The 26,249-nt window shown below is 54.6% G+C and overlaps 2 protein-coding genes across 4 annotated transcripts in view; one reads left to right on the forward strand and one right to left on the reverse strand.

Moving 5' to 3' along the window:
- Positions 1-390: 390 nt before the first annotated feature.
- PIGO (phosphatidylinositol glycan anchor biosynthesis class O) lies at positions 391-13,972 on the forward strand. 2 transcript variants are annotated; one of them, XM_078862333.1, is made up of 12 exons: positions 391-472; positions 2,492-3,005; positions 3,577-3,720; positions 5,223-5,346; positions 6,064-6,223; positions 6,722-6,979; positions 7,373-8,760; positions 9,327-9,625; positions 10,024-10,230; positions 10,724-10,899; positions 11,364-11,434; positions 11,674-13,972. In XM_078862333.1, the coding sequence occupies exons 2-12, from the start codon at positions 2,501-2,503 to the stop codon at positions 11,801-11,803; spliced, it is 3,462 nt and encodes a 1,153-aa protein (XP_078718459.1). In that variant the 5' UTR covers positions 391-472; positions 2,492-2,500; the 3' UTR covers positions 11,804-13,972. The 2 variants fall into 2 exon arrangements, with proteins under 2 accessions (XP_078718459.1, XP_078718460.1); XM_078862334.1 differs by having other exon boundaries at positions 441-477.
- Positions 13,973-14,759: 787 nt separating this feature from the next.
- ATOSB (atos homolog B) overlaps positions 14,760-26,249 on the reverse strand; it is a 78,829-nt gene continuing 67,339 nt past the window's right edge. For both annotated transcript variants that reach the window (XM_078862339.1, XM_078862340.1), the window contains exons 6-11: positions 24,809-24,964; positions 23,824-23,900; positions 23,089-23,188; positions 22,526-22,753; positions 21,378-21,706; positions 14,760-20,882 (exon numbers count right to left, since the gene is read on the reverse strand). In XM_078862339.1, coding sequence (XP_078718465.1) covers positions 20,729-20,882; positions 21,378-21,706; positions 22,526-22,753; positions 23,089-23,188; positions 23,824-23,900; positions 24,809-24,964 — 1,044 coding nt within the window. In that variant the 3' untranslated portion in view covers positions 14,760-20,728. The remainder of the gene's footprint in view (positions 20,883-21,377; positions 21,707-22,525; positions 22,754-23,088; positions 23,189-23,823; positions 23,901-24,808; positions 24,965-26,249) is intronic.

Consider the following 26,249-nt stretch of genomic DNA (forward strand, 5'->3'; position numbering starts at 1 on the left):
AAAATGTATTTGCTGTTACCCAGCGTAACAAACGCCGATCTAAACTCATCCCTGTCAACCCCTTATCAGTGCCCTACCTTATTACAGACACATTCAGAACGTATTGGTCACCCCGTGCCCCTTATACATCTCGACACAAGGGAGCAACACAAACAAATAGATTTGTTTTTGCCCGTATTGAAACGGCTGTACAGTACAAGAATAGGGATTAAACCGTATGGTTTGACAGGTATGCTCAACAAACATAAAAAAACCGGTTACAAATGCGGCTTTCATCGATACACATTTCTAGATGGTAACCGGTTTTCCCTCAGTTTTGCACTTGCGGTTACGGGCAATGCAAAAAAACCCACCAATTAAAAATATATAAACACCGATCTGAAGGTAAAAACAACCTCTGATCTGGCATGGGCCGCTCGCTCCACATTTCGTCTCGGGAAGCCGCCGCCGCTGCAGCCTTCGCGCCGGAGCGGTGATGTACACAGCTCCTCGTGTCCTTGTCCTTCTTGTCATTGTTGTTGTTATTAACATCTCGTCGTCGTCGTCGTGTTGTGCAAAGACAAGAATCCCCCCCCCGTGAAGCCACCTTCATCAGACTGTTGGGGCGGGTGCTGTTAGCGAGTTGCAATCCTGTGAAGGCCGCCACTGTGGTACACGAGGAAGGGTGGCCAGCACCACGCCCGATCGCCTTTGTCTCTCCCCCAGGGGCGATGTTTACTACACACCGCGCCGGGTACTCGTTTGAGGCTGAGTCGACCTAGGGGAGGGAGGCCCCAGAACCGGTTCAGATAAAGTCCGGCGCCGGTGTCGGGATTCGTAGCGCAGCGCGCTCACCGCTACCATCACCGCTTCCCACAAACACACAGACACACACAGACACACTGACACATAGAGACACTGACTAACACACGGACACACACACAGACACTGACTAACACACAGACACTGACAAAAAAACAGACACTGACTAACACACAGACACTGACTAACATATAGACACTGACTAACATATAGACACATACAGACACTGACTAACACACGGACACACAGACACTGACTAACACACAGACACATACAGACACTGACTAACACACGGACACACAGACACTCACAGACACTGACTAACACACAGACACAGACTAACACACAGACACTGACTAACATACAGACACATACAGAAACACTGACTAACACACAGACTGACACACACAGACTAATACACAGACACTGACTAACACACTGACTAACACACAGACACATACAGACACATACAGACACTAACTAACACACAGACACACAGACACTGACACAGACACAGACTAACACACACACAGACACAGACTAACACACACACAGACTAACACACACACAGACACTGACTAACGCAGTATAAATGTGTCATTAAACCCGCCACCACCCGACAGCCAATTAGTAAGGTCTGTCACTTAAATAAAACATGCCAATAGTGCTGTTGCTTGCATGGTCGGGTTCACACTGCTGTGGCTTGTCTGTCGAATTTTACATTTCTGGACGAGAGGTGTGCATCGGCCTCCCAACACGACTGCTCTTACACCACTGCCAACACCACTCCCTCTTGATACAACTACCGCAAGGGAGCAGCATCTATTTTGTCATCTTGGCTTTGCTCCCTAACTTCAACAACCCGTACTGACCAGCGTGGTGAAGTATGGTCAAACACGCTCCACAGAAGATGAAGGAGCATTGACTGTTAAGTGAGGGTGAACTGCATTAGAGCATCGTATTAGGTAACGTTGGTACGAGGTGCAGAAAAGAGAGGGTCGATTGGTAAGTTTAGCTGGGAGTGAGGAATGAAAGAACATCTGTTAAGAATTTGCAGCCAGTTGGGGAATGCAAATATTGAATACCTTTTACAAAACTTGATTCTCGTAAATGGACTTGGAGGAGCTCAAATGGTGAAATCAGGAATGCGATTGCCTTGATTCGAATCGACAAACCCCAGATTGTCAAGAGACGTCTCTGCCCAGAACAAATGTAGCACAGGAAGCGATCTCAGTCGGGGAGAGACGAGTTTCACTCTAAAATAGCCAAATAGAGGTCAAGCAGGTTAAACGTGAAGGCGCGATAACATAAAAACATCCAGCTCACAAAGTGTCCGAGTTATCACAACTTTGAACTTTACTGGAATTATTTATTCAAACCCTCCATTGGTTTTTACTTTTCTTTAACTTTGTAAATCTTTAACTAGTACAGTAGATTAATGTTTAACAAATCACGTGCGCTGTGTTATTTTGACATTGTAGGAAAAGGTGGCGCAGTGGTTGCCACATTGTAACAGTACTTCATATCATGGGAATAGTCGGCACTGGGGAGACGAAGGTAGCCTGGCGTTGTGGCGGCCACACCACCCTATCGTGCGCAGTGCTGGCCTTCTTGATAGGTACTCGCAACACCTGCGCCAGCAGCACTGTGTAGGCTACAAGGCGGATCTTTGTGTGTTTTTTTGCTGCAGTGTGAGACCATGGGGAGATGGGGCTGCCTGGGCCTGCTGGCTTGGCTCTGTCTCCTCTACTGCACGGGCCTGTGGGTCTTCACGCGCGGCTTCCTGCTCAACCGCTCCGAGATCGTCCGCAACAGCTCGTGCGCCGACTTTCCCGCCCCGCCTGGCCTTCCCACACCGCCGGGCTCCGCCACCCCGAACCGGAGCTGCTGGTCGGTGCCCGCGCGCTACCGCCGCGCCGTGCTGGTTGTCATCGACGCGCTGCGCCTCGACTTCGCCACGTACGACGCGGCGAGGAGCGAGCCCAAGCCGTACGAGAACCGCCTGCCCGCGCTGCACGCCGCGCTGCAAGCGACGCCTCGGCACGCGCGCCTCTTCCGCTTCCGTGCCGACCCCCCCACCACCACGATGCAGCGCCTCAAGGCCCTGGCCACGGGCGGGCTGCCCACCTTCATCGACGTGTCGAGCAACTTTGCGTCGGCGCGCGTGGAAGAGGACAACCTCGTCGGGCAGCTCGTCTCCGCCGGTCAGTGGCGCAGCGTCGGGTGGGAGGGGAGGCACTGGAGTGGACTGAGCCCCTCTCCACCCCCCTTCTGAAAGCAACATTGGAGATATAAAGAAAAAAAAACACAAGTGGAGAAAGTATTCGGTGGTAGAATATAGGTTAACTCTTTGGAATGGCCTGCGTATTAAGATGAAAGCAGAGTGCTCGAAAGGACAGAGATGATAATGCTCTTTCGGTGTTGGGAATATCTCTCGGGGAAACGAAGAGGAATTAAGAAGAAGAAGAATGTTCGTGGTAGATATACTAATATCGACCATGTTGAGAGACAAGACACAATGAGAAGGTTCTATGGAGAGGCCACCAATGCAGGGCAGGAGTAAAGGGAGACCGAGCGATAGAGGGATGTGGTGGAATTAAATATGAAGACAGTGAGTGTGCCTAGGGAAGGCTCAAATTAGTAGCACAGTCCAAGATAGGTCCTAGGGCACTCAATTAGAAGCTGTCGTTGAGCACAGGGCATAAACTTGCCTGTGCCCACCGGAGGCCATGTTTGAATTGTAACGCCGTGACGTGGGTTTGCTGTGCGGTGCAGGCAGGAAGCTGGTGTTCCTGGGGGATGACACGTGGATGGGGCTGTTCCCCACGCATTTCCACCGAGCCTTTCCCTTCCCGTCGCTCAACGTGCGCGACCTGCACTCTGTGGACGATGGCATCTTGCAGCACCTCCACAGCGAGGGTGAGAGTCCGTGTATAATGTATACAGAGCAATGGTACAAATTATTGTTCGACTTTAAGCTCTGGTTCTGCACCTCCGAATTGTTGATTGAACAATGCGTCCGATTCATTATGAATTGTGCATTGGTATCCACGGACGAAATGCACCTTACAAATGCAAATTATAATTGATATTTTTCATTTAGAAGCGCCATTTGGGTGTGATATTGAATACTCAAACCTCGTGCCTTTTCAGGGGATGCTATATTTCACTCGGGATGGAATGTGATTTCACACCGTTTAGTATGTGATGATAGATTCATCAAAGTTATGCCTCCGAGTGGTAGTGCCTTCTCAGATTCGTTTATTTTGATGAGATAACCATAAACGTTTGTATAAACAGATTTTTATTTTTCAAATCTCGTAGAACAAACACCACAATCAACTCTTGTCAATGAAGATATCAGGGGACATTCAACATTTCTCAGCAGTTGGCATGATTTGCTGATGCCTTGCAAAAAATACCGAGTTCCAGTTGGAATTGAACCACACACCTCATACTGGTAATGACAAAGCATACCCATACTAATAATTATTGCAAAATTATAAGTTACATTTTGCAACGTTTCATGTCTGGTGAGCCTCATGGCATGGTTGGCTACATACGGTGCGAAGGAAGTTTTAACATACATGCGTAAGACATGGTAGGTGGAAATCACATTCTTCGTGCCTTTATAATTGTTATTTTGTAGAAGCGGGAAAAGCCTCCGCATAACAGTAGCTTATCCTCCGATGCCATCATCAACTCTTTTCAAACACCCTGAAAGCCCCCTTCTAATTTAATGTTTCCGTCACCAGGAAGTAAGGAAAGGCACTTGCGTGATTATACCCTTTCAACTCGGGTGGTTCTGACGGATCCTGTTGTCCTTATTAATGCTTCAATAATTAATGAACATAAACTAATTGCACAATTAACGTTAATCATGAATTGAGCAATGCGGTCCGAGCTCCCACCACAAGTTGTCATTCAGTGCAGGGGTAGTAGCACAACTAAATTGACGTTTATCCTGTGGCAAATTATATTGTTCAATTTTACGTGACATTTATATCACCATGAACTTTCAACGATTCACACTAAAATACCACCAATTATCTTAGTTGAAAATGATAAGAATAACAGGTTACTTGAAAGCTAAAACCAAAACGCATTCACCATTTACCTGCGTAGAATGTGGAATGGAGGTGAGGACATAGACTGCATCGTCGGTTTTTATTAAGTAATCAGCTTATTTGCCCACGTGTTTACGGTCGTGTGTACAACGAATCGCCGACCTTCCTCGATGAGTGAGGAGCAGCTCACAGTGCTACGAGTGCACGTAAAAGGCGTGAATGACACGCTTAATCTGTGGAAAATATGCTCATGGAAAGTTGAAAATTAACTAAACTGTTATAATTTCATGCAAGCAAATGCAACATGGTTTGTCCATGTGTTGTCTCCGTGTGCGCGCGCGCCTGCCTGCACAGTGGCCAAGAGCGACTGGGACGTGATCATCGCCCACTTCCTGGGCGTTGACCACGTTGGCCACCGCCTGGGGCCGCTACACCCGGCCATGTCTGACAAGCTGTCGCAGATGAATGAGGTGCTCAGGTTAGGACACCTTGCTCGCCCGCTCGCCCACCGGTCTGCCCAGCAGCTTGCCCACACGCCTGCTTTTCTTGCCACCTGGTTTTCCTGCTACCTTTCCAGCCTGCTCGCCAAACCACCCTCCACGCCTTCCGGCATGGCCCGTTCACGTGCTGCCTCACTCATTCTCCCGCTCGCCCGCCGGCTCGCCGCTCTCTCCTCTGCGTGCGGAGACAGACGCTCCTTTGCGTTACGCATGAGAGCACGCTTGTGTGAGGTACCAGTTCGTTTTGGTTTGTTAAGCCCTCGTAGTATTGCTGACAGGACCGTTGCGTGTAACAGCTCCATCCTAGCTGTAAGGTTGGCACGTTTGTATTGCATGGAAGGTATGTGTGTAATTGTGGGTAGCGGTGGTTTAGCGGTTAGCTTGTTGTACTTTAAACCTGGCGTCCCGAGTTTGGTTCCTGCTCACGGCCAACACCAATGACGATTATCTGTACCGATCCTGGGCCTCCCCTAGGTCGACTTAGCCTCTAATGAGTACCGAGTGCGGTGTGTAACCATCGCCACTCGAGAGACAAAGGCGGCCGGGTGTGGTGCTGGCCACCCACCCCCTCAGTACCGTTCCGGCCTTCATAGGTGCTCGCTAACAGCACTTGCCCCAACAGTATGTTATGGATGGCTATACGGGGGATCATTATATTTGTTGCATTCTCCCGCTTCCCCTCTTCCCCGCTGCAGTAACCTGCTGCGAGAGCTGCCGGAGGACGCGGTGCTGCTGGTGATGGGCGACCACGGCATGACGGAGACGGGCGACCACGGCGGGGAGAGCGAGCGCGAGACCAGCGCCGCCCTCTTCGTCTACAGCCCCATCCCCGTGTTCAAGGGGGCACAGCCACGGGTGCGCCCGTCGCACTGCCTCGTAACCCGAGGGCACGAGGGTTTAATACAAAAATAAATCAATCTCAGTTTCAAAGTTGACATTCGAGGCGCAGAGCAGAAGTACACGCGAGGAAGGATATTCCGAGCAGCTGAAATCGGCTGGTGGCCAGTCGCGTGACTGTGAGAGTTGGAAACAGCCTGGGCAGAACTTCATCCCGACAGTGGATCATCACGGCGGACGTTCAAGATGGTTTGGATTGAGTAAACAAATAGGAGGCATTCTTTTCAAAGTATCGCTCGTAGGTTGTGCTGCTTCACATAGATGGTAAACCCTGCTTTATAAAGGGTAACAAACAAATGTCACTTTTAAAGCAAGATGTTTTCATCAAGACTTGTGGTTACTTGTGGCTAGTTTGGCACTACATTTGAAAAACAAAAATCAGATTTCACACATTCGTGAAATAAATATGTAATCTATTTCACTCATTCATTACCGATGGATGCTGTGCGTGCACAGGAGCCAAGGACCGTGTTCCAGACGGACCTGGTACCTAGCCTGGCGCTGCTGCTAGGCGTGCCCATTCCCTACAGCAACCTGGGCCAAGTCATCCCAGAAATGTTTGGAGGCGAGGATGATGAGGAGGAGGAGGGTGACGGCGGCCTTCCCAGGGAGGGTGAGCCCATTCCTGCGGACGGCGAGAGTGTGGAGCGAGAGGAATCAGAGTTGGCTCAGCTGCCGATGCATCTACTGGCGCTGCACCTGAATGCACAGCAGGTACGTCACGGAATTTGGATTAGAGGCTTTGCTGCCTCTTCACCGCTGTATAACCGAGCTGCGCCAGGACCATCTCGAAGTCAGCCCAGCGCCGGTCCGTGACCTCCGGATTGTTTTTCCATTTCAGAAGCCGAGCCGTGCACCAATGTCATATGCAATCAATGTTTCATGAACTATTAACGACTGTTCCCTCCACATTCAGAAACATAGGTTTAGAGTATTTGGCTGCTTGAATTGTCCACGTGATGACAAGCCACTTCGTTGGCTTATCATCACATCTGAAAAGAGCTATACAGCTCAGTGGGCCTTACCTGGTAAAATAAAAAAAATAGATTAATAGTTTAGTTTAGTTGTCGGCTGGTGCTCACATCGCTGCGTGCGTCTCGTTTCCAGGTGCAGCGCTTCCTCGACTCGTACGCGGCGCTGTCCGACGACCTTCCGCCGGACGGCCTGCACGCCCTGCGTCGCCGCTTCTCCGAGGCCGCGGCCGCATACGATTCGCTGGCGTCGTCCCCGAGCCCCGGCCTCCGTGCCACCGCCGCCACCGCGCGTGACGTCGAGGCGAAGCTGCGCCGCCACTTGAGCGGCGTGCGCAACCTGTGCGTGGCGTCGTGGGCCCGCTTCAGCGTCCCCGCCATGTTCGCCGGCGTCGCGCTGCTGCTCTGCGCCTGCGTGGCGAGCGCCGCCCTGAGCCGGGCCGCGCCGCGAGAAGGGCTCCCTGGGGTCGTCGCCACGGCGGCGCTGGTGGGAGCGCCGGCGGGGGCGGCGGTCGCCGCCTTCGCCGCGGCGGCGTCCGGGACGAAGGCCGAGTTGTGCCTGGCCACGCTGTGCGGCGCCAGCGTAGCCTCCTTGCTGGCTTTCGTCAAGGAATGTCTGGGGACCCCTCCGACTCCGGCTCCCGCCGGTCCGCAAGAGGCCGGCGGCAAGGACTCCGGCGTGGGCGCGAGTGTCACGGCCGTGATCGCGAGCAGCGGCTGCCTCGCACTGCGCTTCTTGGCGCCGTTCTCAAACAGCTACTTGATCCAGGAGAGCCAGGTGCTGCCCTTTCTCCTCCAGTCAGTGGCTGTGTGGTCCTTGCTGAGCTTCAAGTGGTCGGGGACCCTGACCCTGTCTCTTCCGGCCGGCGGCGGAGAAGCGTCGAAGTCCGCTCAGCAGCAGCAGGCCGTAGCCGGCAGCCCCGCGCTGCGCCGCCAACAGAGCTGGTACATCGTGGCACTGACGCTGGGTCTGCTGTGTTGCTCGCGCCTCGCCCTGACGCTGCGTGTGTGCCGTGACGAGCTCACGAGCTGCGAGCCTTCGACGCTGCTCGTGCCGCCACCGCCGTGGCAGCCGGGCCGCTCGCGTGCCGACGGCCTCCCGCTGGCGCTGGCCGCCGCGTCCCTCGTCGGCGTGTGGGCGTTGACGCGGGCCGCGCTCCGCCACCTGGGCAACCTGAACGATCTGCTGTCGCCACCCACGCTGCTGGTGCGCCTGGGCCAGCCCGTGGCGCTGCTGTGCGTGTGCTGCCACTGGGCGTTGGCGCTGCTCCCCGAGCGCGGGCGCCAGGCGTCACCCGTCCCCGAGTGGGCGCAGGAAGCGTTCCCGCGCGCCGTGTACGGCGTCGTGGCGCTGGGGCTGCTGCTGCTGCTGTGGCGGCCGCTGGCCGTGTACGTGAAGCGCCGTCGGGGCAACGCCGCCACCGCCGCCGGTGGCTCCGGCGACGCGGTCCCGTTCGTCGACTCGCTAGGGGGGTTCGCGCACCCCGAGGAGAGGCTCAGACACGTCATCCCACAGATATACAGGTGCCTGACAGACAGGACAGCATTGTGATCTTTATATTTCCTACAATTTGTTTCCCTCTAGCCCAGGGGTCGGCAACCACAATAACAAGAAGAATTTTTATTTTCAAGAGCCGCATTGCACGTAAATATGAGATGGTGGTCCTCCTTACCGATGTGGGCCCCATGATAACCGCAATGCTTTGCGCTCCAATGCAAGAGAAGCAGCGAGAGAAAGAGCATCTGGGCACCACAGTGGAAAGATGTTAACTACCTCGCCTGGTATAGAGGTCTTGGGTTCGATCCCGACCTTGACGCCCGCTGTATATTTGGAGTTTGCACGTTCTCCCCGTGGTTGCGTGGATTTTTGTCCGGGTCCTCCAGTTTTCCCCTTCTACATTTAGAATGAACATGCCTTCAGAGTATTTGGCTGCTGCTATAAATCTCCACGTGATAAGCCACTTTGTTGAGCTGTCATTTGTGATAGCCAGGTCACTTTGGAAAAAGAGCTACATAGCTCAGTGGGCTTTACCTGGTAAAATAAAGTTTAGTTCATCTGGGTCTGCCCCCACCCCCCCCCCCTCACCAAGGCACGTGTCGCGCTCGCTCGACGTCCAGCTGAGTGCGACGACGACGCCAGCGGCACCAGCAGCAGCCGGTGCGGACGAGGGCGGCGGCGGCGGCCACAGCGTAGCGGCGTTCGGCCTGGGCTCGGCGTACACCGCCACGCTGCTCGTGCTGCTCACGTGCCTGGGCCTGCTGCTTGCCATGCTGCACCAGCCCGGCGCCGTGCCCTCCTTCCTGCTGCTCTTTGTGCAGGCGGCGCTCATGCTGGAGCGCCGCGCGGCCGCCGTGAGCCTGCACGCGTCGCCAGCGGGGGACGGCGCAGGTGATGTCACGCGACGTGGCAAGGCACCCCTCGGCAGCGGTGCATCCGCTGTGGGTGCGAGGAGATGTTTGGGTACCCCCGGGATGTTTAGATTTGGCTCGGAGGCATCCGCAATATTTTTTATGAGAATCGTATTTGTTACCCCCTTCAACAAGCGGACGCAAATGCTGCATATATTGATGTCGGAACCTTTAAATAAACAGTCACGCAATCAGTGGCCTCTTCACTAATTGGGAGTGCAGTAGGATTTCAAAGTGGGGGGGAACTTCTGAGATCCCATCTGTTATAGAACCACTGATATACCTTGTTAAAAACATAACCCACGCTAGCTTTATTGTAACACCCACAATCTGCTTGCACTGCACCGTCTCCCGTGGTGTTCACCGCTCAACCCCCAGGAGGGCTGCTGTGCGTGCCGCTGCCCGACGTGGCCATGTGGTCGCTGGCCGCCTGCCAGTTCTTCTACACCACGGGCCACCTGCCCACCTTCCCCGCGCTGCAGTGGAACGCGGCCTTCGTCGGCTTCCACGGAGGCCACGGCGGGCACGTGCTGCCCGCCCTCCTCGTGGGACTCAACACCTACGCGTCTCACGTGCTCTTCGCGGGTACGCCTGCATCCCACCCCCCCACCCCCCACCCCCCACCCCCCCCCACCCCCACCCACCACCCCCCCCACCCCCCACCCAACCTCGCACGCGCCACCTGGGCAGGCCACGCTACCGCATCGGTGACATGCAGCTAGGTTTCACCACGGCAGGTGATTGAGAAAAGTGAAGCTTTGTGCTCTGGGGTGCATGGAGTCGTGCGACCTAACGCGAGTGAAAACCTGATATGCCGTGGGCTTCTCTTAACTGCCAAAAATCATTTGCAGTGACGGCGAGTTACGTCCTTTAAAGTGACTTGTTGATCCATGGTCGTAAAATGATCAGCGCTTTGTGGGAAATAATAAGTGGTTGCTCTTTGGAGAAACTGCCATAGGTATGTGGCTTTTCCACCACCGGTTCAGTGCTGCCTACAGAGATCAATGCTGTCCGACATTGGTTTAAAGCGTCGAAACAATACGACTTAAAAAACCGCGGTTGCCGTCGCCGCTCCCAGCCGGACTGCCGCTGCTGCTCACGTGGCCGTTTGCGCGCGAGGCCGGCGCGGCGCGGAGAAGCCCGGCGGACGAGGGCGCCACGGGGATGGAGATGCGACTGCACAGCCACCCCACGCTGCTGCACGGGGCCCTGCTGCGCCTGGGCGCCACCTACCTGCTGCTCGTCGGGCTGCAGGTGACGCACGTGGGGGCCCTCCCCCCTTCCAGCTGCACCGGGGGTCAGCAACCTACGGCTCTTTGAGGACGGCTTCGTGTGACGTTATTCACGTGCATTGGCGGCTCTTGAAATATTCAGTTTTTTTTTTACCGAATTCGAACAATATGGCTCTTCTTGTTATTTTCGTTGCCGATCCCCTGAGCTCCACACCGACCGCACGATCAGAGTCATGGCACCAACCCATGGACGGATCCATGGGTTGTACGTAGCTCATCCTATAGGCCCCGTGCCTTTCCTTCGATGGTCTCCAGCCCCTTCCTTTTTAAACTGCATTTACATTATCAACAAAGAAGATGGAGCGTGGCAGAAGCAGGGATACACGGGTGCTCCGCGGCCGGCAGGAGCGAGTGGATCTCGAGGAAGAGTGACTGACGAGTTGTTAACTTGACCCTCGTGCCGTGTGTCGTCCGGTCTGCGAGCAGCTCACGGCAAGCGTCTGCGCCGCTGCAGTGCTTCGCCGCCACCTCATGGTCTGGGGGATCTTCGCTCCCAAGTAATTGCTCGCATGCAGCATTCATAATACGCAGCACATATGGGTTTACAGAAAATGTACATTTTCTGACTTTTAAGTAACACTCGACTGCCTGTCCTCATCAGGCCATCTCGCTAAAAGTGACTGGGAACGTGCGCCTGCGTATGTGCGTGAGCGTGCGTGTGTGCACGTGTGTGTGTGCACGTGTGTGTGCACGTGTGTGTGTGCACGTGTGTGTGCACGTGTGCGTGTGGCTGTAGGTTCCTGTTCGAGGCCGTGGGCTTCGTAGTGAACGGCGCGTGTCTGCTGCTCGGCGTCGCGTTTGTGCTTCGCGTGGACGCCGCCGTCGCCGCATTCTTCCGCCGGCTCTGCCAGGCGCTGCCGTACTAGTGGGGCAGGAGGAGGGGTGGGACGACGGTCGGCAGGCTTGAAACAACGACAACCGTGAGCAGTGGAGTCTGTCAAAGCGGGGAGGGAGGCCGGGTGGAGAAGAGCGATTTGGGTTTATATGGAGGACCCAAAATGCGCGGAAGGAGGCCATGGAGGTGATGGGAGTGAGCATTGTCCTCACGCTTTTGCAGAGCAAATGCCAAATCTATGGAGAAGACCATCAGTAGGTCCATAGGTGTACGGTTACCTGCAATGAAGCCCGACATGCAATTGCTAAAACAGTGACGGTGAGCCACCGTGAACTCAATAATTCAACGACGCAAATCCACCGCACATCAGCCGAAACCATTCCCCCGGCTAACTCATCGTGGCTTCGACTTGGGAGTGTTGCGATTCTTCGAGCCATACGAAAGAGTAAGAAGGGGAGACCCCATACTCCGTGGAACACGACCCGTCTACACGCCGGGCAGGGAACGCGCGTCTTCGCTGGTTAAGTTTCGCCATTCTTGGACATCACAAGTTCGTGTGCCGATGCCGCAGATGTGGGGAGGTGCCAGTGGAGCCATCCAGCTGCGAGTGCCAACCACAGACCTCGTCTGCAACCCACAGCGATGTGTCACAAACACCGATGTTTTCACAAGCACGAGCATTTAAAGTCTCGGAGCACCGAGGCCCCCCCCCCCCCCCCGATTGTGAGCAGTTCATCCCTTGTGCCTGGTAAGGCGTGGGAAGGAACAGACAGTGGTGAGACGGGTCGTGTACACGACAGCAGCGGTAGCGGGAGCAGAGGGCATCGCGGAATTCGATTGCCGCCTCTCCCAGGCGGTTCGTTTGCCGCGCTCACACCGTTTCTCCCGTTGGCAACGCGCGACGTGCTAATATCACAAGACATTCCGACAACCGTTTCCGGAGGCTACTCTTCGTATCATAACTTAATGAACAATGAATATGCAGTATCGTTTATTTTCTTTTTTATAAGCATATGAATTTATATAACAACAAATCAGGTTTTCATTAATATCTAATTTGCAAAGAAATATCAAATATTTACATTTAAGGCAGACTCGTTGCGAATTGAAGAGTTCATTAGCCAACTGTTCAGTAGTTCAGGAGCCAACTGCACTGAAAGTTAAAGAAAAACAGCATGAGCTTCATTGATTTTCTTTCAAAGACTCCTCCTGTCACGACGAGGGCACCGCTTAGTGGATTAAGGGAGAGGAGAATTGGCTCCCTGGGCTTGTAGAGACCGACCAATGGAGAGCGCACACAGCCCACGCTGGAGATGTTCCTATGCAAAGCCAACGAACTGGATGGTCTGCTTAGAACAGTGACACGCGAGACCACGGGCAGCCAACGAATAAATACGTCTTAACCCTTTAACGCAGATTTGACCTGGTCAACTTCTGGCTGGAATCCCCTCCCCAAAACAACGACGCCTGCCGCGCGCCGCTCCTTTGAGAGATGCCGTTGTGCGAATCCAATCTCGCATTGCACGGCAACAGGTACCGAACACCCGAATGGATTGGCAGCCTTGCAGCCGTCCCACCGTGTTCTTGGGTGGAAGATCTCGACAGGGTCCAGTGATCGCTCTGTAGTGTACGCCTGGCGTGGGGAAACCTACGCCCCGCAACTTTGTTTCACGTGACCAGTGGTCGCAACGTTGCACGTATCCGTCATTGCAAGCGTCTTGGCCGCACCAATTGGTTGCGAGAGTTGAGGATATGTTCGACCCGTGTCTATAATTTTTGTGTGCTCAGTCACGACTGTCACTGCGAGTGTCCTCTTGCAGTGACAGGTGTGTGTGGCCCGCCAAAGAGATTTGAATGTTTGGCCCTCTGTAAGGAAGCTGTTGTCCACCCCTGGCTCTCTGAGTGTTATGCATTGGGAAGATGGATTGTGTTGGTCTCTGACCTGTGAAGGACACAAACCTTTTGCATGTATGTGCCATCGATTTTTTTTTTAAATTCGTTCTGGTGTTGTTTTTTTTGTAAGCAAATATTTATTTGAAATTTTTCAACTTGAAATGCAGCTCGGTCTGGGTTTTTTTTAATTGAGGATTTGCCTTTAAGATTGTCGCTACACTGCACAAGACTTGTACGCGTTGTACGTTTATACTTGAATTTAATATATCAACATTGATGGTGTAAAAACTAAAACAACCCATCTGTATGTTCAGTGATTACATTTCAATAAAAAGATAAATTCCCTGGTACATGGTTGAAGTCCTCCCTCTGTATGCAGAATCGTTTTTTTGCGTGTGTCATTTTCTGAAATTCGCATTCACGTTGTATTTCGTGGACGTCAGGTTTTCCTTCGATTCCGTTCTAACGACATACGAATACGTCGTTGGAATGGAACCGTAAGAAAAAAATAAATAACTATCAGTACAGAGGCTCCCACAAGGCCAAGCGGGAGGACGTGTAGCACGGTTTGGTGGCAGCTATCATAGTGCGGTGGTGTCACTACAGTTGTCTGCGGTGAGTAACATATCTTAAACAATGGCACTGCGCATCTCTAAATAAAATTAACTCAACCGCTTGCGAGTTTCGGAGATCCAGCGGTGAACGGGACCCCACGCTGCAACTTGCAGACGTCTCAGAAAGGGTTAATTGGAGGTGAATTTGAGCTTTGTTTCAGCTCCCGCCCCTTCTTGCTTGTGTCCGATCTTTCATCTCGAGGCCCCGCTCCTACCTCTTGAGGCATTCGTGTGGACGAAGTCTGTCGAGGTGCGTGTTTTTTTTACGTGGGAGAAATCCAGATTATCCATACAAATGAGCGGACAACACGTACATGACATATAACCAGCCTAATTGATGTACTGTATTCAAAAAGCACACCCAACTCCGCACGAAAAGTGTTTGTCGCACGATTTCCGTGTGAGTAAACTTGCGGTGCCGTCATCACGACAACCCCCCAAAATAAAGTCCACTCCGTTCACAGCCTTGCACTCGTTTTGTTGCAGTTTATTTATTTACTTACGAACATTAACGTTGCAACCACGTGAACGATCATCGTGTCGAGTCAACCTCTAACCTCCAACCTCCACAAAGCGTTCAACGCGAAACATTCAGCCGACCTCTGGATGGGCACGACGTGCGATTGCGCCGTGCCGTACCGTGGCATTGCCGACCGCCGTACAAGGAGTTTTGAGAATGGGCCGTTATAATTGCGCAAACGCTAACTGCAACTACCGTACTTGTCAAATCACCCATAACACAAACGCGTCCGTAGTGGTGTTTCGTCACAAGAGGTCGAAGGGTCACGCGAGGTCAGCGCGACATTTTTGTTAATATTCTCAAACGCGCTTTTTTATTTTCTTAAACCACACCCTCTTAAGTCTTCTGTGCATAGCAGGAGTCGTGTTGCAACGAACAACATACAATGTTTAATCATCAAAATTATAACATTTGCTTGATTTTCAAACACGCGGTATTATTACAAATTAAAGAGTCCCCAGGATCCAGCGAGCCCTGGGCGGTGCTCACCTCTGTTGGTCCTGAGCTAGCAGTGGAAATTCCACATTCATATGCTGGGGCCAATGCTCAAACAACGACTTCTGTGTTGACTTCTTGCCAAGTGGGGCAGCCTCACCGGGTGGCACTCAATCTGTCGACTCCGAATGGACTGCGACCAGGTCATGGGACTTGGAATGGTCTTGAGATCACAAGCACAACGGATGTCGGGTTGAGCCACGCGGCCCTCTCGTCAACGCTGCAAAAATAAATCGTTCGTTCGCCCCCACGCACGCGTGCGTTCAGCAATATGGTGAGTTTGGCACAGAGATTGCGTTGCGCTCGGGGTGACCCTGGTAGTATATATATTGACGGACGTCAAGGTTTCGTGAACAGGCATTGCGAACCACTTTCTTAAACGGATTACGAGGGGTGTGAGAGCTGACACTGGGAGAAAGAGACGACCACTGTAAACTGAACAATTGCTAAAGTTCTAATGAGAGTGACAGAGCTGAATATGGGAGGAATAAAATCTTTGGTCGAAAGAGAAATTGCTCTTGTATGAACAAATCACGATTTAATACCACGAAAAAAATTAACTCTGTTGAAGCCAGATTGCTAAATAAAATAAATCACAAATTAAAAATTGCTTAAAACTCCAGCAGCACCGAATCAAGATGAGATAAAACATTTTTTTTTTATCAACTTGGAAGTGGTCCATTTGGGAATCAGTGACGGTGACAATTCGTCATATCTGTTTACAATAAGCCTATTGGTTTCCATCACAAACGAACTCTCGCTAACGTGATCTTGTTAAGCAGACCTAAACGCAGAGCCCCACCAAAATCAAGACTCCCAGCAGTGGCCACGTGGCAATTGGGGGCCCTCAACCAGCGTCACACTTCCCAAACGTTCTTCACACGCGGATGTTCCCATTGGGCTCCCTCCGACAGGAGGTTCGCTATGCCTGGGCACAAAGGGCCACGGTGGAGGAAGAGATTGGACCACAGCCGTGGCCACGTGGCTCACAGCAGCGTGGTGCAATGAGCATCTTCGGCTGGGAGATGCTCGCGTCCACTCTCAAGGAGAAGTAACGCCGAGACATCCACAAAGTTTCACGGCAATGGGGAGACCCTGGGGAGAGGGCCAGTGACTCGTCAACTTGGGTTGTCCGCATTGGGAAGCGTGGGAGCACCATAGCGGCCATCATGTCCACATTTTTATAGCCGAAAACCAAAACTTGGGGTTTATTTTTTCTACGATTTAAATACTAAGATGAAGAGGCAATATTCACGCAGTGTCTTGAGGTGGCCCCTTGAAAAGCCTTTTCAACTCAACGGGCTCTCACGTTATTACAAAGTAAATGAACGAGAGGTTGACGCAGCATTGGCAACTTTAATTTAACACGTTTCACTCAGCCAGGCGAGAGCCTGGTGAAAATCACTTCTTCACCAAGACAGACGCCTCCCGCCACCAATCAAAACGGAACATTTTTTTAAAAAGTATTTTTCTTTTAATCTTTAAAACAAACTAAAATATAACGTTGTAGCTGTGGGCAATTTTGCCATTTCGGGATTAGTTCTACGACACTGGCACGCGACGTCCCACTGTCATGATTTGACAGGGCCTTCAACGTCCAGCAGACGATGATCTTTGGCGGCAACGTCCTGCGGGAACTTACTGGGCGGCGCGAGTGGGAGTTGATCCCCCCAGTGTGTGCAAATGACCCGGAGGGGAACCGTCCTTCCCCGCCTGCGGACACAGCCGAGTACGGTCCAACAAAGAACATTCCTCGCGTCCGGCCGTGCGCGCAACGCACAAGCGGCGTGGAACGGGGGGGGGGGGCAGCCTCGAGCCGTCGTGGACGATAATTTACAGCCCTTTGTCAGCCGACTGCCGGATGACGGCCTCCCCCGTGCCGCGTCGATCGTGGGGGTTGTGCGACCGGTACCACGGTGGTTAGCACGGATTTGTGAGTTGAGAGAGAGGGCCCAGCACCGGGCTCAGATATGATGTTAGCCGTGGCAGGGAATGTAACGCGGGTCACCGGCGTTCATCGTGCGGTGCGCTCAGCAATGCGCCGCCCCGCTTCCCTCGAATCGTTAAAATGACAATGATGATGACCCCTCTGTGTTACTGCAAGGTTCGAGTTTTTTACGTTTTAAAACTGTTGGATTTTCTTCGGGTAACAAGCAGCCTGCCCAGTGCACACACAAAAGCGACGTCCGTAGCCAAAGCTGTCCTTCCACGCCTGCGACCCGCAGCGCCGCGTTGCAGCCGCGGCGCTGCCACGAGCGGACACGGCAGACGACTCCTCGCCGTGCTTCAAGCCCCCGGCGAGACTCGCGATAAAAACAAACGACGGATCAACCTAGCGATCGGTTTACTTAAGTTAACATATAAATTATAGGCTATACTTGTCAATAATAAAAAATAAATTAGAAAGAAGAAACAAAAGCACTCGGCTCAGGTCACACAATCTACAGGAATAACGTCCCGCGAAAAACGGAAACTCTGGGCGAGGCAGGCGCCCGCGGTTGTGTGGCGACGCTAAAGTGACAAATCTAACGCTAGGGAAAACACGCGCGTCAAAATCTGCGGGTACTGTAAAGTATCTAAGAATTGCACTTTTGAAAACTAATTTACTCTTCTCTTTCCACTCCAAAAAAAACATTATAGTAAAAACAAAACGGCCTCCCCCGCTCGACCCACCGAGCCCCCTCGCCTGCATATTCCGTCTCTCGCGACAGAGCACACACGCGCGCCCTCTCGGACGCAACGCGCCGCTGCCTCGCGTCGTCGCTCCGAGGTCGCCGCTTATTGGCGTGGCGGCCGTCCTAAGGGTTTCCCCGGTCCCGAGCGGCAACGGCACGGCGCGGCGAGCGGCTCCGGCGGGCGATTTGGGAGAGCCGCACCGACATCCCCAGTACCGCGGCGCGATGCCCCGAGGTGGGTGGGGGGGGGGGCAGATCAGTAACCGGTAACCACACGAGGCAACACAAACTTTTAGTTGGCTACCGAGAGTGAATTATGCGATGACCTGCTCGTTTCAAATGGTTGTCGCGTAATTGACCGTTGGCCGGCCAACTAAAAGGAAGTGGAAGTTCTAACATGATCCCACCTCGGGTGGCAGTGACGAGTGAAACATCTGGCCCCGGCTCAACTGGTTTAAGTCTCGCTCTGATACTGGCTATCGCTTAAAAAAAATAACTATTGATTAGCATTGCTCACACGAGGTATTGCCCAATGTTAAGAAGGTAACTCCGTATATTGAGCAACACCTATTCAACTTAACAATCAAAAGGCATCGCGGCCCTGAAATGGAGATGCAACACCAAGATTGATTAAAAAAAAAGTGTCAATAATAGCCCTTCTGAGATTGCCATACTGGTATATAACCCTGGTATCGTGGGCGGTGGAGTTGATACCTGCAGGTATCGGCTCAGCAAATACTCAGGTGACCTTGCTCCGAGTGGACTCGGAGCAATCGGAGGGGGGTAGATCTGGAGGACACTCCCTGGAGGTCTTGCTGGGCAATTCCGGAGGTCTACGGCAAAAAGGTCAGGAGGCTCGGTGGAGAGCCCGGGACCTTCCATGCTCTGTACAAGAATCCAAGACGTTGCCACATTGGGAGCCCTCATTGCCCGACTGCTCCGACTGCGGCTGCTTGGCTCTGTCGACGCTCCCACGCGCCGCGCCGGCCCCCAAGGGACGGCCGATTGAGAGAGAAACGACCGCGGTGGAGAACCACGTTGACCGAAACCCCCACCGGCGAAGAGACGGCGACGACGCCACCTGCAGCGAGGAGTGAGGAGAAACGCAGCTCGCGTGGTCAGAGATGCCGGAGCGGTCTCGCGCTGCGAGCGGCGTTGAGTATTAAAGCGTCGTCTCCAACGCCAAGGCTGGAGCTGAGCTTTTGTGCAACGCACGAGGGGGGGGGGGGGGGGGGGGGGCGGTGCGAGGAGAGACAGAAAGAGATGTGGGGGGATGAGTGGGGAGATGAGTGGGGAGATGAGTGGGGAGATGAGTGGGGAGATGAGTGGGGAGATGAGTGGGGAGATGAGTGGGGAGATGAGTGGGGAGATGAGTGGGGAGTCACGAGAGAGTTCCCTTCTAGTCATAAGGGTTCCCACCGTAATTATTTGAACAAGTGTAATAGTACGTATTCTGCTCTCTACTACGCCAATTGGTAAATGGAATTACAGTGCCCTCAACGTCCGATCGTTGTATAAAACCAAATTGCACTGCAACGCATGGATGTGTACCGGCTTTGTTCACCCAGCCGAGTCCCAAGGCTGTGTTTCATGAAGGACCAGCTTGGGATGTGAACCAATTCCTGTCGAGTGTTTTACGACGAATCGGCATTCCAGACGTGGACCGCCACGCCTGTGCCACCGTACACGTCGCTGGAGCGAAGTTAGCAAGAACGCGCGGACCGGGTAGCGGACCGGGTAACGGACCGGCTGATGGACTGGGTAACGGACCGGGTGACACCGCTTACGTTGCTTGGTAAAGCCACGGAACGGCTCGTGTGAATGAGATTAAAAGTGGCAAACACAGATTTTAAGATGCCGTGGCTATTTAAAAAAAAGTCCAAGTTGTGTCTCTGCCTGCGGCAGCGGCCATCTGAGAGGTGGGGCCCTGACGCGGCACTGGGAATGGCGTGTCGATGCAGAGTTGTGGGACTTCCTTAGATAGGTCTCAAAATGTTTTTCTACCTTTCTTGTTGTTATTTAAGTATTAGTATTATCTCACATTTAAAATGTAGATTCTTTATCCGACTGAATTTTGTACGTATTAATCTGCTGTTGAAATGAAGCATGAAAAATAAACCACGTTGTAGTTCCGCGAGTACAACTCAATTATTTTTCAAAAAGTAAACGTGTGACGGAATGTGTGACGTGACGAGATAGAGACACGGCATGGGTGAGTGGTGAGCGAGCGATGGGCGAGCGACGGGCGAGCGATGGGCGAGCGATCGGCGAGCGACGGGCGAGCGGTGGGTGAGCGACGTGAACTCCCGGGGGCCCCACGCGGCGTTGCACAAAACCACCCAGAGCCGCCATGCACCAGCTCCACTCTCGCGCCCGCCCGGCATCTCAAACACACGCCTCATCGCACCGACTCTAACCACCCAGAAATCTAGACACTTTCACTTCCTGTCCTGAACTTAAATAATTTCACTTTCACCTACGCGTCACTGAACCTCGGGGACACTGGAGATCACTGCAGTCTCCCCCCTCTGGCCACGCCCCGGGTGGTTTGGGTTGACGTGAAGCCGCACCGGTGCCGTGTGTATGCACGTCGAACTTCTTTCGTAGCCATCCGTGCTCATCGGAGGTGCGGACATACGTCGCTGGCGTTGGCCGCGAGCGGGAAATCCAACTCGGGTCACGCCGCGAGATGGGTCGTGGTCACGGGGGGAGGGGTGGGAGGTGGGGGGGGGAGGGAAGGCCGAGGCAGGGGGGGGGCATCAGAGCCGCGGGGAGTAGCGCGGGTTCTGCGGCGTCTCCGTGTACGACTTGAGCTCGTACGCCGCGCCCGAGTCGATCTCCATCGACTTGCGAGAGAAGAGCAGCCGGATGTCCGAGTGCAGGTAGATCTTGCCCGACTTGGAGCTCAGGAACCTGCAACGGGGGGGGGGGGCAACGGCATAACGAGACGGCTCGGCGAGACTTCGACACTTCATATGCCTTCAAAGTGCCCTAGCGCCATGGAGGTCACCACCACTTGGTAGCGAATGGCAGTTATTGCTGCTGCTGCTGTTGTTGTTGTTGTATACGCGTGCGGTGTGCGTGCGTTCCAGGAGTGTAGCGGTTAGCGCGCTGCGCTATGAACCCGGCGACCCGAGTCGGATTCCCGCTCACGGCCAACACCGGTGACGTATATCTGAACCCGTCCTAGGTCTCTCTTAGGTCGACTCAGGTCAAAACGAGTGCCTGGTGCGGTGTGTAAATTAGGCGGTGTGGTGCTGGCGACCCACCCACTCCCCTCGTGTGCCGTGCCGGCCTTCATAGGCGGGTGCTCGCTAACTGCACTTGCCCCAACAAGTATGTGAAGGCTACACACGGAGGGGATTATCTGGCATGCGTGCATGTGTATGTGCGTATGTGCGTGTGTACCGCAGGTGGATGAGGTATCGGAGGGCCCTGTCCTTGGCCCCGTCGGCCGGGGGGGCGCTCGCGGGCGACACGCGGTCGGGGGCCTTCGGAGGGGAGGCCGAGCGCAGGCGGCCAACGGCGGCGGCGGGCGGCACGGCGCCGTTGGTCCCGTGGCGGGCGTGGGGGCCGGGGCCCGGCGTGGCGGGCACGGCGGGCGTCCCCGCCCTTCGCGCCGTGGGCACCGAGAACGTCCTCTGGCGCAGGAAGGTGTGGTGCCCGCCCGGCATGTCGCGCAGGTCGTAGATCACCACGAACATCTTCACCACCGTCTTGTTGGGGTTGAACAGCGTCTGCTCGGGAAGGCGGCACCGGCATGGCGAGGGCGTCACTCCCGCCCCACATTGGACAACGACTCTGCTGTTGTAACATCGGTATCACCAATGGCAACAATTATCTATGTATCTATGCATGTGGATGATGCACGTGGCTGGTGCTTGTACGTAATATGTGCGACTGTGTGTACGTTTTTGAGTGTGGATGTGTGCGAGCGTGTCCGTGCGTGTGTGAATCTGGCCACGCGAGTGTAATATCCGTTCCAGGCCAACACCGGTGACAAACATCTGAAACGGTCCTGGGCATCCCCTAGGTCAACTCAGCCTTAAATGGGTACCTGGAAATGGTGTACAATCATCGGCACTGGGGAGACAAAAGCAGCCAGGTGTGGTGCCGGCCATAAAGACAAAGTTCCCCCCTATAGCCTTAACAGACTGTTGGGGCAAGTGCTGTTAGCGAGCACCTATGAAGGCCGCCACGGCACACGAGGGGGTGGGTGGCCAACACCACGCCCGGCCGCCTTTGTCTCCCTAGTGGGGATGTTTACACACCGCACCAGGAACTCATTTGAGGTGGAGTCGACTTAGCGGGAGGCCCAGGACCGGTTCAGATAATCGTCACCGGCGTTGGCCGTGAGCGAGAATCAAACACAGGTCGCCGGGTTCGTAGCGCAGTGCTCACCGTTACACCACCACGAGTGCCATGTCGGCCTCAAAAGGTGCATGTTAACGGCGCTCGCGCCACCTCCGCCGTACCGTCCGCGCGTGCGTGGTCTGCGCGTGCGTGTGTGCGTGTGTGCGTGTGTGGTCCGTGCGTGCGTGTGTGCGCGCGCGTACCACTTGTATGGTGCCGGCTCGCGGAACGTGGTACCCGCGGCAGCCGTGGGAGCGCAGGCCGAGGACGCCCAGGTAGGGGGAGGGGGCCCCGTCGTGGGCCACCGAGAAGAAGGAGACGTGCACGGGCAGCACCGCGTGGCGGGGGCAGAAGGAGCCGCTGGCGCCCAGCTCCGCCGTGAAGCCCGCCACCGAGCCCAGCGCGGGCAGCCGCGCGTTCAGCACGCACTCCTGCGGCGGACACGGCCAGCGTGAGGCTCGGGCAAAGATCCACGGGTCGCAGCGCCTACGAAGGCCGCTACCGTGGCGCACGACGGGGTGGGTGGGTGGGTCGCCAGCACCACGCCCGGTCGCCTTGGTCTCCCCGGTGGCGATGTTAACGCGTCGCACGAGGGTACTCATTTGGGGGTCAAGGAACATCACACGAGTCTCACAGCAAGTCATGCCGATTCTCACCGAACCTCGCCGAACCTCGCACGAGAAGATACACCGATCCTCACTGACGCTCACCGGGTCTCACGCGCACGAGACTCGCGCGCCGGCGTCGCTTGTCGAATCTCACTCACCTCGAAGTTGCCAAGGAGGCAGCGTGGGCTGCTGCAGGGGCCGTGCGGCGCAGGGGGCTGCCGGCCGCTCTGCTCGTCCACGGGCGCGACCACCTTGGGGCTGCGCGACAGGCAGAGGGGCGCCAACGCACGACCCACGTCACCACCTTCGGTTCGCCGCGATGCGCCGTATAGAGCGAGCTTCCTCGCGTTCCGCGATTCTCTTTGCAAGCCGAGAGTCTTAAGCGGCGCTCGCCACAAGGGAGCCGACGGGCCTGGCAGTCTATAGCGGCTACCGCCGCGCCCGCCCTGAGGTGCTGCAACGCCCGAGGGAGTGCTCTTATCCCCCGCCGTGAGAGATGTCAAAGGAGGGAGGGGCCAGCGCGATCGCACGGCCAGGTCTGTCCCGACGGCGCTCTCACGAGACGGAGAACGGCCCACTCAAGCGGACACTACAGAGCTACCCCCCGAGATCCTTTCAAGTCACCTGGGTCCACGCAGTAGAGGGCACAACTGCTCTGCCACCTGAGAGTAGTGTCTGTCGCATCAGCCAAACTGATGTTTCAATCGTCAGAGCTGGAATTGATCCAATTTAAGTGCGAAAACAAATTTAACGTGACGATTTGTCTCGTGCGCTCTAGGCGACCAGGCAGAGGCCATCAACTCACTGCACCTCGGAACCCGGTTCGACCGCGGGTGGCTGCCCGGTTTCGAACCCGGGGTCGCCAGCTCGGCGCTCGGACCTCCGGCCCTCACCTCTTCACGTGCCCGTTCTTGTGCAGCAGCGAAGCGTCCAGTTCGAAACGCCCGGAGATCCCTTTCCTGAAGGGCACCTGCCGAGCACAGACAAAGCACAGGCTTTAGAAGCAGCCGGGCCCAGCAGGGCCACGTGGAATCTCCTCGGCTAAGTCGACAACAAGTCGACGGCACAGGGGTGGACTCCGCATCAGGATCACCGACCGTGACCGCTGCTCCTGACGCGGTTACCTGGCTTGGCCACCTGAGTGTCCACGTCAGCCACAGGAAAGGGTTAGACTGGGCGTGGGCACCAAAGCGAACGCAAGAGAGACGTCGCCGAGGGGGTTTAAAGTTAACCGGCCGTTATGATCACTCGGCTAAAATTGGGGACGTGGTGTGAACCAACGCAAAGGGAGGCTCCAGCAGCGGCGCAGGGAAGCTTTCGTGCGGCTCCATCCCACGACCTTCCTACGGGAGGAGTTCGGTGGTCTTTCAAGCAGCTCCGAGCAGTCCCAGCGTGATCAAGGTTTCGTGATGGCCGACGCTCACCCGATTGGTAACCCGCTGACGGTGTTTTAAGTTCCTGATGGGCCCTACGGTAAGGAAAGGCTTCCCCGAGCGTGCTGTAGGGGAGGGAGGAACGCTCGTAGCATTGAGGGGGAGAGCCAAGGAGCGAAGCCTCTCAAGTTCACGAGGATGCCGATGATCAGAATCTTTGTTTAGACCGATGAGCTATGAAGCTCTTTTCTCACCGATGTCCAGCAGGGGCGGGCGGGCGGTCAGCGAGTTACGACAGTGAGCGACACGCACGCACGGACAAAAACCGATAGGAGTGCAAAATAGAAAAAGAGGCAAGCAAGTCACGAAATATAAATAGAAAATATAAATAACCAAAACATTAAGTAATCGATTCAATAAATTAATTATACGAGTCCGGCTGAGGAGCGGCACGAGCGTGTGATCACAGCGCACGGCAGACGAGTTTGTGCGTGCGCGGCCTTACTGGGCTGGAGGCGGCCGGCAGGCCGGTGCGTGGGTGGAAGGCGACGGCGGCGGCGGGCAGCAGCAGCGGCGGCTGGGCACCGTTATCCAGCAGCCGGCGGCTCACGGGCCGCTGGGGCGGGGGGGGCACCACGGCCGCCGTCCGGCAGGGCTGCGCCTGTGCCGTCGGAGGATCGCCGACCGACCACGTGAGAAAATGTACGGTCTATGGCAAGAGGGTTTCTTCTCTCCGCCGTTGTCGATGAGATTGACAGCAAAGCACGAACGGCTATGGCTCCGGAGCCGCGTGCGGCTTCTTAAGGACTGTTTCGCGAGGTCATTTATCAAGGAGGGCTGCCGTATCGTATTCACGTGCACTGCGGCTCTTGATACAAATAAAAAAAAAATATCTTCTTGTTATTTTGGTCGTCAACCCCCAGACCAGTCAATATCTATCACCACTGTGCCCAGCCGTTGTCAACTCTCGTGTTCATGTCGAGTGCAGCCTCGGTGCCAGGGCAGGGCTAGAGTTGACCACGAGGATGGGCACAGTTGAGGCGGGGTGACCGGGTGGCACGCGCTCGCCGTCGCGCCAAGTCGGCAGCGCGTGCCCCGCCAAGGCCTGGCCGACTACTGCAGTGATGTTCCTGGCGGCGAGATGTTAACTACCTCGCTTGGGGCACAGGAGGTCGTGGGTTCGATCCCGACCCAGACGCCTGCTGTATATTTGGAGTTTGCGTGTCTCTCTCTCTCTCTCATCATCATCACGGTGGCTAGGAGATGTTAACGACCTCACCTGGTATACAGGAGGCCGTGGGTTCGATCCCGACCCCGACGCCTGTTGTATATTTGGAGTTTGCGTGCTCTCCCCGTGGTCCACCGGTTTTTCCCTCCACGTTTATAAACGAGGTGCGTTTAGAGTATTTGGCTGCTATAAATTTCCACATGATGATAAGCCACTTCGTTGAGCTATCATTTGTGGCCAGGGTACTTCTGAAAAATAACTATATAGCTCAGTGGGCCTTACCTGGTGAAATAAAAACAGTTTAGTTTTTAAATGCTAGTTTACTTTGTGAAGCGGACGCGAGTAATGTGGGTCGCTTGGCATCACGGAGATGTTTGTGCCGTTGTGTGCCGGCCACTGTGCGTCACAAAGATGCGACCCATCACTTCTTCACTGCAAGACGGATATGTTGCCATTGAACACTTGCCTGATTAAATCACAAACGCTATAAGCAGATACTAAGTCTCTCCTTCATTTATCTGTCTCGCCACAATGATAATCAATATTTACGCGGAGAGACAGATGTATGAAGGAGGCGCATTGTCTGTGTATATATACTTCGCTATTTATAATCTCCACAATGACACCCGCGATTGCTTGGTGTTATGATTAAACGACGGTCCTTATGCAGACAGCCGACTGAACCCAAGCCGCAGACTCATCATTTTCAATCAAACAA

This window comes from Lampetra fluviatilis, chromosome 13 (assembly GCF_964198595.1).
Source record: "Lampetra fluviatilis chromosome 13, kcLamFluv1.1, whole genome shotgun sequence".
In the NCBI taxonomy this organism is placed as follows: domain Eukaryota; kingdom Metazoa; phylum Chordata; class Hyperoartia; order Petromyzontiformes; family Petromyzontidae; genus Lampetra; species Lampetra fluviatilis.

Coding starts and splice junctions, on each gene's coding strand:
- PIGO (XM_078862333.1), top strand. CDS start 2,501: ATGGGGAGATGGGGCTGCCTGGGCCTGCTGGCTTGGCTCTGTCTCCTC. Junction 3,006..3,576: donor CGGGCAGCTCGTCTCCGCCG/GTCAGTGGCGCA, acceptor TGTGCGGTGCAG/GCAGGAAGCTGGTGTTCCTG. Junction 10,231..10,723: donor GTCTCACGTGCTCTTCGCGG/GTACGCCTGCAT, acceptor CGCCGCTCCCAG/CCGGACTGCCGCTGCTGCTC.